The sequence below is a fragment of the Excalfactoria chinensis genome, chromosome 2, assembly GCF_039878825.1.
Source record: "Excalfactoria chinensis isolate bCotChi1 chromosome 2, bCotChi1.hap2, whole genome shotgun sequence".
In the NCBI taxonomy this organism is placed as follows: Eukaryota; Metazoa; Chordata; class Aves; order Galliformes; family Phasianidae; genus Excalfactoria; species Excalfactoria chinensis.
The window spans coordinates 33,913,376-33,926,915 of record NC_092826.1 but is presented as its reverse complement, the minus strand read 5'-3'; the positions used below and the strand labels follow the sequence as shown (position 1 = coordinate 33,926,915).

General features: G+C 38.8%; 1 protein-coding gene across 2 annotated transcripts; it reads right to left on the bottom strand.

Annotated features, from left to right (window-relative positions):
• Positions 1-217: 217 nt before the first annotated feature.
• On the bottom strand, positions 218-12,952 carry GGH (gamma-glutamyl hydrolase). Of its 2 annotated transcripts, XR_011902924.1 has the most exons (10): positions 12,684-12,952; positions 12,294-12,408; positions 11,251-11,301; positions 7,995-8,079; positions 5,972-6,110; positions 5,533-5,639; positions 5,338-5,428; positions 4,182-4,319; positions 1,166-2,486; positions 218-909 (listed from the first exon to the last, which is right to left on the bottom strand). XR_011902924.1 is itself a non-coding variant. In XM_072330193.1 (9 exons), the coding sequence occupies exons 1-9, from the start codon at positions 12,811-12,813 to the stop codon at positions 2,365-2,367; spliced, it is 978 nt and encodes a 325-aa protein (XP_072186294.1). In that variant the 5' UTR covers positions 12,814-12,952; the 3' UTR covers positions 218-2,364. The 2 variants fall into 2 exon arrangements, 1 of the variants encoding a protein (XP_072186294.1); XM_072330193.1 differs by having other exon boundaries at positions 218-2,486.
• Positions 12,953-13,540: the final 588 nt, after the last annotated feature.

Here is a 13,540-nt window from a genome sequence, read left to right as displayed (position 1 = left end):
CCTCACACTCACCATTACAACAGAGAAATGGTTCCCAAAACCATGCCAAGTGGACACAGGTTAGAGCAGCCTCCTGATTTGTGACTATCACAGAATATTCCGAAATGGAGAATCATAAAGATTTGTTGCTTTGACAATAAACACAGAAGGAGAAAAAAAAGACAATTAACATTAATGTCTTATCCTTGTTACGTAAAGAAGAACACAAATGCACACCTACTTGAATAAACTTTATTTAGACTATCATAGAAAAAAGAATCACTGATAGCACCATGAAAGACTTTACAAGATCAAGGATGTAAAGGAAAGACACAAGTTCATGATAAATAAACCACTCTCTTACCATATTACACACAATATTCCTTGAAGTTGCACACTGAAGGACTAATTACTCCTACAGCAGTTAGCAGACATTTCACTTGCCAATTTGGTTCCTGTTTTTAAGGCTAAATCCTGCCCTTCTTACTCGGGCAAATCCTTAGAGTTATTCTAAAGAACTCAGTCTGAATAAGAAACAGATGGCTAGACTCTGTTTGTAAGTATCTCATCTCAGCTGCCACATCTATATGCAACAGTAGAGCAAGAGTGTCCTTTTACACTGGATCTACCCAGGAACCAATAAATATAGTTCATATAATAAAGTTATTCACATGAAAAAAAGTTCAATTCAGTGAATTTGGAAAATGTAGAAATAATCTGCACTGTAACACATCTAAGCTTGTGATTACAAAGCAGTGTTCATACAGTAGTCACAGTTAGCGTTTCTTTATATTAGTTTAATTAATGTTTTTCACATTCTCTATCTTACGCAGGTGTTTCATCAAAAAGAACAAGCTAGAAAGTCCTTTAATTAAAAACCCTGAGAAACGTACCAGCTTTATTCAGATATGTTTGCTCTGAACATAATGCCTCCTATTTTATTACGTGGCTCCACATCAGAGGCAGATGTTGGTGGTACGACAGTGGAGGTTAAACCTTCCCACCAATATTCCCATTATTTTGTTGCTGTGTGACACATGGCAGCAGAGGGGCAGTCTGACAAAATGGAATCCAACATGAAAGTATGAAGCAAAGGGGTGGAATTGAATTCCTGAGAAAACGTTCTGCTCTTTGTATCTACCTACCATCATTTCCATGTAAATAAATAGGAGGCATTCCTTCTGGCCTGATGTACTGGAGTGTTTAAGGTACTACAAAACAGAGCTGAGGTATGAACCTGTTTTTTTTTCATAAACTCCCAGTCCCCACTGTTGGAAACTGCAGTAAAATTATAGCTGATTGTCTCATTTTAGTTTTTGTACACAATATAAAATTTTCACTAATAGAACCAAATGCAAAATTATGTCAACGTCAAAGTTGTTTCTAAGTTTCTAAGATTTATTTTTTTCAATTCCAGCTGTATTAACTATCCAACAAAACACATGCAGACTACTGTCTCTACTGAATTAATGGAAAACTACCTTTAACTACAATGAGAATTCTACTCAGTAACTACAGAAGAAGTTAGAGCGTGTATAAAGCAAAAGTTAGGTTTACATTCTTTTACAGACCTGTTTCTTTGTGTGTATCTCCTATCTGTCTGCTGATTCCAGTTACTCTCAAACAGGCTCTTCAAATACATATAAAATGGAATTCGAAAAGAACGGAAAGTGGAAACAACATAACTATGCTCTTCACACTTACTTATTTTACCTGATATTTGCAATGCCTAATTTAAAATGCATCTTCACACTTACACAGACCTCATGAGGTATAAGCTTCCTGAACAACAATGAATGTACAACACAAAGTTTCAGAAACCAGGTATAACATACCCCGTCGGTATCTCTTTGCTATCATGTTTACTTATGATTTTGAGCAATGTTTTCAAATAACAAAATAATCCTTTTCACAAACTTGGTTACATAGACAAATGTACAAGCCCAAGATCCAATGTCTCATTTGTTAAATCATTTGAAGAGGGTAGGATTTTACTATACAATATACTTAAAGCTCTAGTGCTATCACAGCACACAGCATTTTACAGAGATAATCTCCATACTTTGAAATAAGAATGCAGTGCTTTTCCTCGTACTAAACCTGAAAATGGCCAAATTCATAGGGAAAAATCAGAAAACCTTTCCCAAAAGAAAAAGTTACTTTTCTTCAGCAATGAAGTATAACCCAAGACAACCATTATGATCTAGAGTGTAAAATTTTAGATTAGTGGTCCTACAGTACAGAAGAAACACAGGGTAAGTTATTGTAAAATAAGATAATTATTCTGTCTTTCTGTCACGTGCACTGCATTAAATCAGCTTAATTATGCAATGCAGGCAAATAATTCTGTTTATCAATAGCAATGCCACACCTCTGACAAGATACTCAATCAAAAAAATAGACTTGCTGGAATGAAGAAAACGTTCCTGTATAAATTGGGTTATAATTATAAATCAGCTCTTTTGTTTCTTCACCTTCACTGGGGAAACGATGCAGGCTCTTCCGGGCTGTAAAACATTTCAGAAGTACAGATCACTTCACTGCTATCAGCCTCGACAGTATCTTTGTTAGCAAAGTTATTCCGTGTTGCATAACAGCAAACAAAATTACAGCAATTTATATAAGAATCATTAAGGTACAAATTGAGAAAGTTGTTTACAGCAGTATTTTCTTAGTGAGGAGGGAGAAATTCAACTGTTAATTGAAAATCCAGGCTATAGAATAAGAATATTCATAATACTGGAAGAAATGCATCAGAGCATAATCCTACTGAGAGATGCAGTGCAAACATGGTCTTAGTAAGAAGAATAAAAACTGAATCCTGCTCTAGTTTGTCATGTTGGCAACTCTGCACATGTTAAAATTAGTTACAGGTGGATATGAAAATGATATGAAAGGAATGGCTTAATTATACACTTATCAATGTTTTCTTAATTTTTTTCAGTTGAAAAGAGTTTACATTTTCTGTCGTACATGCATATATGTACACAAATTCATATGCACTGTATCTCAACAGGAAGGAGATTTACGAGAAGAGCTACCACATCTATTTGGATAATAGCCAGAGTAACTTTACTACTGCTTAGAAAATATATCATGTCCAACTACTGCACTGCAAAATCAATAAAATGGATGTATCTTATATCTTCCCTTTTTTAACCCTTTTTAATCTATTTTCTATTTTTTTCTATTTTTTTTAATCTATTTTATTTTTTTTTCTATTTTTCCCTTTTTAATCTATTTTAATAAGATTCTTATATCTTATTAAAATAGATACAATACAGGAAGCTTATGGACACCGACAAGGAATTTCATGTGATTTTTCTACCTTTGTGGAAAACAGTATAGGACTACAGTATGCAAGGAAATAGCCTTAAACTTCTAAGTGTAAACATGACTTTTATTTCTACAAACTTATTGAACATGTCAGCTCACATTTCGCTATTTTTTTTTTTAAATCACTGTCCACCTTCTCCAATTTGGCCATTCTTTTCATAGGAATCATAGTACAGTTTGGGCTGGAAGGGACCTTTAAGATCATGTAGTTCCAACCCCCTGCTATAGGCAGGGACACCTCCCTCTAGAACAGGCTGTTCAAAGCCCCATCCAGCCTGGCCTTGAATATTTCCAGGGAGGGGGCATCCACAACCTCACTGGGCAACCTGTTCCAAAGGTCAAGGAGTCAAACGTAGAGTCCAAACACAGTTCAGATATTGATTATGTTTTTTATATTCCCAGTCAATTGAGATATCTCAATGAACAGCCTGAAACCAGTATTTCAGCAGAATGGTTTAGGAAACATTGATAAATGTATAATCAAGTTTGATCACTTTAAGTACTCCCTTACTTCTTGAGTACTTAACTACAGTGAACAGACTACAGTGGTAACTCAGTTTAGAACTGAGGAGGCGTCTAGAACTATGAATGGATCTTTTTTTTTTTCCCACATTAAAGTCTTTGTGCAATGGAAGATATGACATTACAGAGATCATTCAAATCACTGCACAGACAAGACTTTTGGCCCAGACTGCTGGAAAGATCTGGTCTACTTTTGCTAGAATGGCCAGCCTTTTGATGTCACTTTTACAAAGGCATTCTACTTCTAGTATCCCTTACTCTTTATAAGCCCATAAGGTTGCAAAATAAGCTTTTCCGGAAACAGTAAGAGGTAGTTGACTCACATTTACAAACCATAAACTTACCTTCATTAACAAAGAAGTCAGCTATGTAATATGCAGCTCTTACAGCTGTTGAGGAATGTGGAATGCCTGATGAGTTCTTCCATTCAAAAGGATTTTTTTCTGGATGCCACTGGACACCATAAATTGGATATTCGTATGCTGCAACAAACACATTTTCCATCAAAGCAGATAAGTAAGACCTATGCCTTCATAGTGATGTGTTTAGTCTTACTGCAAAACAAAGTCAAAAGACGAGCTACAAAAAAACCTCACTCATCAACAGCTTCACAAAAGCTTCAAGAGCAGGCTGAAACAGATCCAAGTATCAGGATCTCCTTGAAGGCAAACCAGAGGCAGCTCCCATTTGGTCTGTGCCAGGAAGAAGCCAGTCCTTAAGTCTTGCATAAAAAACAGAGCCACAGTAGGTGATAACTGCTCTGTGATAAAATGCTTGCAGGCACAGGACATGTTATCATTAGCCTGATTAGGTTTTCTGATCAAACTGCTATTCTCCTCTTCTGGAGGACTGCCAGCATGCCATACAGAAAAATCCCATAGGCTGACATCTGGGCCTTATTGTAGAGCTGCTAGTTGTGCACTAATCAAAATAAACCCCTCTCCAAGGAGACAATATGTGGTTTTTTTTGAGATGAGCAAGGAGCAAATCTGGTGAAAGACATATGTAACATCGGGTAGGGAAAGCAAAAGGATTTTGGAGAGGAACAATTACCAGTGCTGGTGTCAAAGCAGTGAGAGATATTGCTGTTATTTCAATATTATGAATTGTTCTCCCTATACTCAAATGAGTAATAAAGCATCACAGGAAGGCGAGCATAAGCAGACCATCAACAAGCAAGATGCAACAGAGTAAGGCTATTACAAGACAAGTGCTATACACTTAGTACCAAAATATTGGAAAATACCAATGCTAAAGCATCATAGCACATCAGGAAGGGGAATAGTGAGTAAAAGAAGTAGTTAAGCTCAAAAATGTGTACTCAAAAGAAAAACTTTCTCTGCTAACAGTACGTCTATCACAGCTAGAGCATAGACAGAGCCAGCACTCACCCTGTTATTATAACAGTAAGCTTGCACTACAAATCAGCATAAATTCTACCACACCTCAGAAACCACCGAATAAGTACTTTGATACAGTCATATAAATTCATTTTCCTACCTTCCATGGTAGATATAAATTCCACTTCATCATCAGTGTTAGTGGTCAGAATATTATAGAAATCATATAGCTTTTCATTCTTTGTGAAGTTCTGCAGTAAGGAGGAAAGAAAATAAAGATGTGTTATCTGCTCCTTTATTTCTAGTTTAGACAGAGATAATGCATTTGTGTTTGTGAAGAGAAATGATCAAATACCTCTATGGAAATGCTCCACTTGTGAAAGTTTGATGTCAACGGCTCATTAGCAAAGGCATGTAATAAATCATTGGGAAGATTCTTGAATAATCTACTGTGTTTTGCAGCTGTCACAAAGAAAAAAGAAAAAGAGATTGCCCATTACCCAAACTGCTAACAGGCTATTACTGGATAGGAAACACATTTAATAAAAACCACTTTAAAACAAATTTTCCGGTTTCTGTGGTAAAATTTTACAACCTAAGAATGTACTGCAAGGAAATAGAAAATCAGTGAAATAAAAACAGAGTTGCAGACTTTATAAAAGTTTGGACAACATAATAAGAAAGTACTTAATCATCAGAAACCCCCCAAACATTCAGCCTTGTGTACTTTTCGCAAACAAAACCTCAATAACTCTCAGCAAAACTCAGTCATGAAATGTAGTGGGATTTCTCACCTGATGTAAAGTTCAAAGGGAGTGAAAAACCATTTGTCTTGGTATTAACAAGTAAAATTTCACCACTTGTGAGATATGTCAGCAACTCGTGTCCAAGACATGTTCCCCATACTGGGAAATAATCTCCTTTATCATTGGCCTTCAAAATAAACAAACAACAAAATAAAGTACTGAAGTTTTACAGAAAGAAAAAGGAACAGAACTTCCTACTCTTTTCACTTTTGCTTCTGTAGGTGAGAAATAAAACTACTACAGCAGTACAAACTCTACCAAACAGCTATAACAGTTCAGCAATTGAAATAAACATGTCAAATGCCTTCATTTTAGTTTAAAAACTTAAAATAAATAAATTAAAATAAAATAAATTAAAATAAAATAATAAAATAAAAAAACAAGGAATGTCTGGATGGTAAGCATCTATTAAAAAAAAATAAAACCCTTAACTTTCAGCCTATTACATCCCTGCTAGTGTACTGTTGATTATGGTAACTCGCCTTATATTTATAAAACTGCTAATATTTCATAGTGCTAATCAAGTCTTAAAAGATGAACATTAAAACACAGAAGCATCAGTAATAGCATGAGGGGGGAGGGGGAAAAATATGAGTAAACATTACCTATGAAGAAGTGAATATTATTTTCTGCCTTTTAGTCACCGTAAGTATTATGTCCTAAGTCACCGTAAGTATTATTAAGACCAATAATTCTGCCTCTTGGGTCATAAACTTATGACATACACAATGTTATGAAATGGCAATAGAATTTTGTAATAGTCCTGCAAACACTAACAGGAAACCACAAGAAACCATCACCTCAAGCTGCACTTTACACCATGAGCAGTTTTGTAGAGACAAATGAGATTACTAGTTTTACAAAATTGTAAGACTCAGGTTGAAGGTGACTGATGAGTCATCACTATGAATAAAGACAAGAGATAGATGGTAGAATAGCAACATTAACATCACAGGGACTGAGCAGTAGGAAACTGGTGCACTAAGCCGCAGCTGACTGGTTCTATGGACGCCTGTGCTTTCCTTGTCTGTAGACAAGAGTAGAGAGGAATTCCTCACTGCCAATGAACACCTCCTACTTTGGTAACAGTTTAAGCCATATTAATAAGAGTTCTGTATACAGTTCAATTAATCTCCATTACTTTCAACAATACACTTAACAAGACAGTAAAGTTTTACTTCAAAATGTGTTTATTATCTAGGAAGAAAAAATAAGAATCTCTTGTGCTCAGAGAGAATTAAATTTTCTGTAAGGATTCAGAGCCTTCCTGATATTCCTTGAAAGAAACAGCTTTCCCACAAATTCAATCTCTTCCTAAAAAAAGCTAATGATTAGCAATAAAAAGTAACTTAACACCACCTTTCACAAGCTTTTTGTCATGTTATAAGTTAAATTAGTGTTAACTTCAAAAATCTGCTTTATTTACAGCTACCGAACCACTGGAAATCAGTCAAATGAGGTAACATGCTGAAGTAGACATTTCATATCTACCTTCAAAGATGTATTTAAATCCACTTATATATAGGAGTAAAGGTGCCTCACTGACTGTAGAATATATGTTAGGAGAAGCTTTAATGTTATATGATTGTAGACTGGATTGTTTGAGAGCCTCTCTAGAATTCCTTCCGAGTCTAAGCCTTATTTATAAGACTCTCACTAATAATTACATTTAGGCAGATCTTTATTCAGCATTTAATGTCACTGGATACTTTGTGCTTTTGGATAGCTTTATTGTTACTTTATTTCAGGTTCAAAACAACAGTGAAGCCCCCGGTTACACTGAATAAAGAACTGGAATTCCAGACAATGATAACATAACATAACATGAGGGAGCGTCAGGTGTCTGAATCTTAAGCTTTTAAGTGAGTTTTTGAAGCAGAAGCTAGCAATGCTTATTGCCAGGCTTACAGTTAACATGCTGGATGCCAGTGGGAAACTGCAAATATGAGCCTCCTTGTCATTTTGATCTTTGAACAGTGACAACAAGAACAGACTGTTCCTTAGTAATTACCTCTAATGCCTTGCGGTAAAATATCTTAGCAACCCTGGAGTATTCTGAAGTCCTAAGATCCACACCACCTCCTGGAAAAAGTACTCTGAAAGGCAACATCCAAGAATATGATTAGCAACAGTGAATTATGTGATCAAATTCAAATCTGGACAATGTAATGAGAGAAAAGTCTGAAAGTGGCTTTAAGGATCTCAATTAGGACATCTAGATTTCTGAAATCTAGAGTTGGGTATCTAAGGTTCCACCAGGAACAGGAGAGATCTAGTCAGAAATAGAAATTGCCTGCAATGACTCTGTGAGACCCTACCCTCACACCAAGCTGCCTCTTCCTATGACTTTAAAATCCTATTCTCAATTCATTTTGTTCCATCTAAGTACAGACAAATTTATGAAGAAAGGTTGAAGGAAATGGGCTTGTTTAGCTTGGAGAAGAGAAGGCTTCAGGGAGAGCTCATTGCAGCCTTCCAGTACTTGAAGGGAGCATATAAACAGGAGGGGAATGGCTGTTTACAAGGGTGGATAGTGATAGGACAAGGGGGAATGGTCTTGAACTAGGAGAAGGGAGGTTTAGGTTAGATATTAGGAGGAAGTTTTTCACACAGAGGGTGGTGACACCCTGGAACAGGTTGCCCAGAGAGGTTGTGGATGCCCCATCCCTGGAGGCATTCAAGGCGAGGCTGGATGTGGCTCCGGGCAGCCTGGTCTGGTGGTTGGCGACTCTGAACATAGTCGGGGGGAGGAGGGTGGAAACCAGATGATCATTGTGGTCCTTTTCAACCCAGGCCATTCTATGATTCGATGAAATTGTACCCCTTCTTATGGACGATAATACAGATCAAAAAGTTCCCATTGAAAGGTGAAAAGGTATACTTGGCTGTAACCTTTGATAACAGAAGATCTACTTTGGCTAAATAAGACAGAGTAATTTCAGAGAGTATTTATTAAAAACAAACAAACAAACAAACAAGCAAACAAAAAAACACTAAAATCACAAAAACAAAAGACTTCATACAGTCTAACAGGTTTCATAGGTGCAAATGACGACACGTGTGATCATGTACTTCTAAAATTAAGTAAATAAAGTCTCTTTCAGCTAAAACCGGAATGGTATCCACAAAACTGAAATAACCAAGTGAACTCTAACCCACTGCAGTGGGAACTCAACTGGATTTACAAGTGCCACCCTCCATCAGCCACTGAGCTTTCACAAGAACATCTGAAGAATTTCCTCAACATTTCTGTGCTCTGGAAAGCGTAATTTGTAACTTGTTCTAGCTACTTGGTAGTATTTCAGTGATACATTCCATATGATCACAAGCATCTACAAAGTCAGTAAGTGCTTGAACTCTTAGGACTGAGCTTCCTTCAAGATAAGCAATGCACAGGATCCTACAAAAGCCATCAAACATTTAGTGGAAAAGTAGAGCAGTATTCAAAACATAAAATTTATTTTATGTTATGTTATTTTATATTACTCTAATTTAAAGAATAAACACAGCTGAAAATATTCTCAAAACAGGACAAATTATAGACTTCTACAGGAATTTGTTTAGACAAATGCGGTCACCCTCATATGGAAGAGGTGGGAAATGAATTTCACCTGTTCCTCCTGTCCAAACCACCATAAACTGGCCAACATTAATCAGAAAAAAACAACTGACATTTCTGCTAGTGCAAGGCGGAAGTAAGTCATTAAGCAACAATGATAATGGCTTGTTATTGTGATAGGTAGGTCAAAATGCAGCTACCTGTATTCTACAATCTCGCACTGATTAGAGCTGATGCACCATGAATTTCAAAGGCTGTCTCAGGAGTACTAAGCTACATTCATAAAATTCTACTTCTGCTATAGTAATTTTCATGGTCTTAAGATGAAAGCATTATTAATGCATAATAAAGAATTTCCAACTGCAGAGAACCTCAAGCTAAGGTCTTACAACACAAAACATCAATTTTTCTTCTTATACTAAGTTCCCCCAGTATAGAGTCCTTCTGCCCATAGATCCCATGTGTTACTTATACACAACTGCAGAATGGAAGCCATGAGCTGACAATGGAATGTAATGAGAGGAAATATAGATCATTCTTACCCACCTACATAGCACAGACCCAACTATCCACCTCAGCAAAGACAGAAGGATGAGAGAACAAGATCTACTCGCCTAATCCTCCATTAAGCATTGACAAAGACTGGGGGTAGAAAGGAGATTCCACTGTTTACAGTCCTTCTGGTATGGAAAGAGAGATTGGCAGTCATGAAGAAGTGATGAAATTACTCATTTTGTCTCCAGTACAAAGAGACACGGGGAACACAACTGTCTTACACTTCCTTTTTCTAGAACACTCTGAAGACCCACATCTTAATGCTGTGGGGCATGACATGACACAGCTCTCTCCAGATAGCCACTGGTCTAAACATTCATGTTTTAGTCGTGGTGATTAATGTTGTTATATACATAAAAGTTATGAAAATATTAATGGTCTAAGATGTTAATCTCATGACTACAAGTAGACCAATTACATGTTATGGGATCACACACATAAAAAAAACCACTGAAGTGTAGCACCAATTGATGTAGTTCCTCTAAAATGTGATCTTAGCATAAAAGGTTTTGATTTTCCTTAGATCACAGTTAAAAAGAGTGTTAAGCTTGATCACATGTGGAAAATGTGGAAAGGAGACATGGGACTGTCACCAAGGTCAGCGGACATGACAATTTGGAATATGTTTGCCCTACAGAGACCTAAGCCTCAGAATCATGGCAAGCAAGATGGACCATTCGTGGAAAAAACCCAAAGAGAAAAGGGTAGAAGAGAATGGAAATCAGAATCCTTGATGATGGAGGAACTATGGAGAGTACTGAAAGAGAAAAGAAGAAAAGATAGGGTTGGAGCAGAGAAGGCTGAGTGATGACACACCCAGCAAGAGGTATTACATTTCAAAATCAAGGTGATCACTCATTCTAAAGAATAAACCAATTGCTAACCTCTGTCACTCCACTTCCGACTACCTGCACTGGAGAATGATAATAAGAGTCCTGACAGTGTTGCAAATAATCTGACATGCTCCAAATGGAAGAAAATGGAGCAGATCTACGTGGGATGAAACAGTGCTCTGTCTTAGAACAGATGTATATGTCCACAGTATTCAGCATAAGCTCTCAAGAGAGCAGATAGACAACATACTTGAGAAAACAGCAGATCACAAGTTAAGAATTATCAGTATTTTAAAAGAAAAACAATGCTCAAAACTTACCCATTAATAGAGTGGAATATTTTATCATACTCTTCATCTGAAAGATTTAATCTGAAATACCAAGAAAATAGTTATGAAACACATTCTATGTAAGTATTTAACCATAAATACATCATAATTATTGAACTGAAAAAAGAAATATACAAAAAGTATGGTTTGAACATTCAGAATTAAATAATCCAAGTGCAAATGAAACAGGAACCTGTCAGATATGGTTCAGGATTAGATGCTCTGAGACCCCTTTGCAACCGATCATTAAATTTAAAATTTACATAAATGGTGTGGCTATTATTTCCTGCAAACTGGCAACTCCGGTTTCTGATTGATCCCAAGATGTGCAGAACTGCAAGCAGCTGGTCACACCCATTCAGAAAAGACTGACAGGCAGAAAGATCGGTAAACAACAGGAAAACAGTATGATGGCTCTACACTCACGCAAAACGCATACACTGGGTATATTCGGTGTCCAGCTTTGCAGTATCCAACTAAGCTTAAAAAACTGGAAGCATCCATTCAACGCGTGATCAGCAAAACTTCTGGTCAGCAACCATTCTGAAAGCTTCACCAACTACATGAGGAACACTAGCTTAAAATTTAGGCATTTTACCATTGCCCTATACTGGTCTGTGAGGGTACATCCCATTATGGTTTTTCTGATGCTCCATTAGTGTCATTTGTACAATTCTCACTTTAACATCTAACACCAGTGCATTTACTACTCTAGATCCAACCGCTGGGTATGAAACACATTCAGTTCTTCAACTTACTCCATTACTTTTTACTTATGAACCAAAATATTACACCGTAGGGTTGTTAGCAACCCACACTTTGAGCAAAACCGGACTTAGATTTCTTCAAGGACAGCCTTCCTCCATTACTTCAATTCTAGGATGACAGAATGTGACAATAGTATCTCTCCAGATGTGTGTGTTCATTTGGCAATTCACACTAGACTGACACTCAGAAAATCAGCACGAGTGCTGCCTGCACCTCCAATAGCCTTATGTTAACTGTTACCCATTCCTAGGGATATAAAAACCCACCTTATGGGCACAATGCGGGCACCAGCAGACTCCAAGAACTTCACATATGAAGCCGCAATATAGGAACTCCCGAATTTGTGGAACGCATCAAAGTGACATTCCTGTGACAGTATCCCTGACAGGACCAAGAGAGAAAATCAGCACGATAAGAAACGTTGCACGCAGCAGTTTGGCGCAGAAAGAATAATCAGGCTTTGCTGAAGTACACACAGGTTTCAGCCACAAAGACTTCACCTGTCAGAGCCCACGCGGTCCAAACCACCATTTCGCGACTTTCACACCGCAGAAGCCCGCACGGTTTCGGTTTTAGTAGCGACGTGCGGAGGATCAACACGCAGATACCACACGGCCGCCCCCCACCCCCCACCCCAAACCCCCGCCGCTCCTTACCGACGATGGGCCTCTCGTTGGGCTCCGGCTCGCGGCCGCGCGGGGCGAGCGAGGCGGCGGTGGCGCAGCGGAGCAGGAGCAGGACGACGGCGGCGGCCGGGAGCGGAGCGAGCCCCGCTACGTACCCCATGGCTCCACCACAGCTGCCGCTCCGAGCAGACAGTTCCGCGATCGGCCGAGGGGCACGCTGGGAAACGGAGTCCCGCCGGCCTCCCCGCCGGCTGTTGGGCACTGGGCGCACCGGGCCCTTTTATCGCCGTTCTCCTCACACTGAGCGGGAGGGGGTGGCCGGGCACCCGCCAAGGGCCTGGCAGGGCAGGGCAGGGAGCATCTTCCCACCCCCCTGCGGCTTCCCAGAGGCCTTGGCGCTGAGGGCTGAGCTGTCAACCGCTTTCTCGCTGCTGCTGTGGCTTAACAAGAGTAAGCTGTGTATGTTGACAGCCCGGCAGGCCAAAAGGCTGCATCACTAGAGGGTGCCCAGCAGAGAGAGAATTGTTCCTTCTGTTCTGCCCACGTGAACTTTTGTGTCCAGACCACGGGGCCCCAAACCCAGGAAAAGTGTGTAAATGTTGAAGTGGGCCCAGAGGAGGGCCGTGAAGGTAAGCAGTGGACTGGAGCACCTCTCCTACAACAGGCTGACGGAGCTGGGCTTGTTCAGCATGGAGAAAGCTGCAAGAAAGACATCACTGCAGCCTTCCAGTACTTAAAGGGTGCAGATAAGCAGGAGGGAGATTGACTTTTTACATGGCTTGATAGTGACAAGGGAGAACAGGTTTAAACTAAAAGAGGGAATATTTAGATTGGATGTCTGGGGAAAATGTTTTACAGAGGGCGGTGAGGTGCTGGCACGGGACCAT

Bases quoted from the DNA above. Each gene is read 5' to 3' on its own strand.
- GGH (XM_072330193.1), bottom strand. From the start codon at position 12,813: ATGGGGTACGTAGCGGGGCTCGCTCCGCTCCCGGCCGCCGCCGTCGTC. The intron at 11,302-12,293 runs GTGGGTTTTTAT...TTGGTATTTCAG, and splicing joins GCCCGCATTGTGCCCATAAG to ATTAAATCTTTCAGATGAAG. The intron at 2,487-4,181 runs GTAAGTTTATGG...AATGTTTTACAG, and splicing joins TGACTTCTTTGTTAATGAAG to CCCGGAAGAGCCTGCATCGT.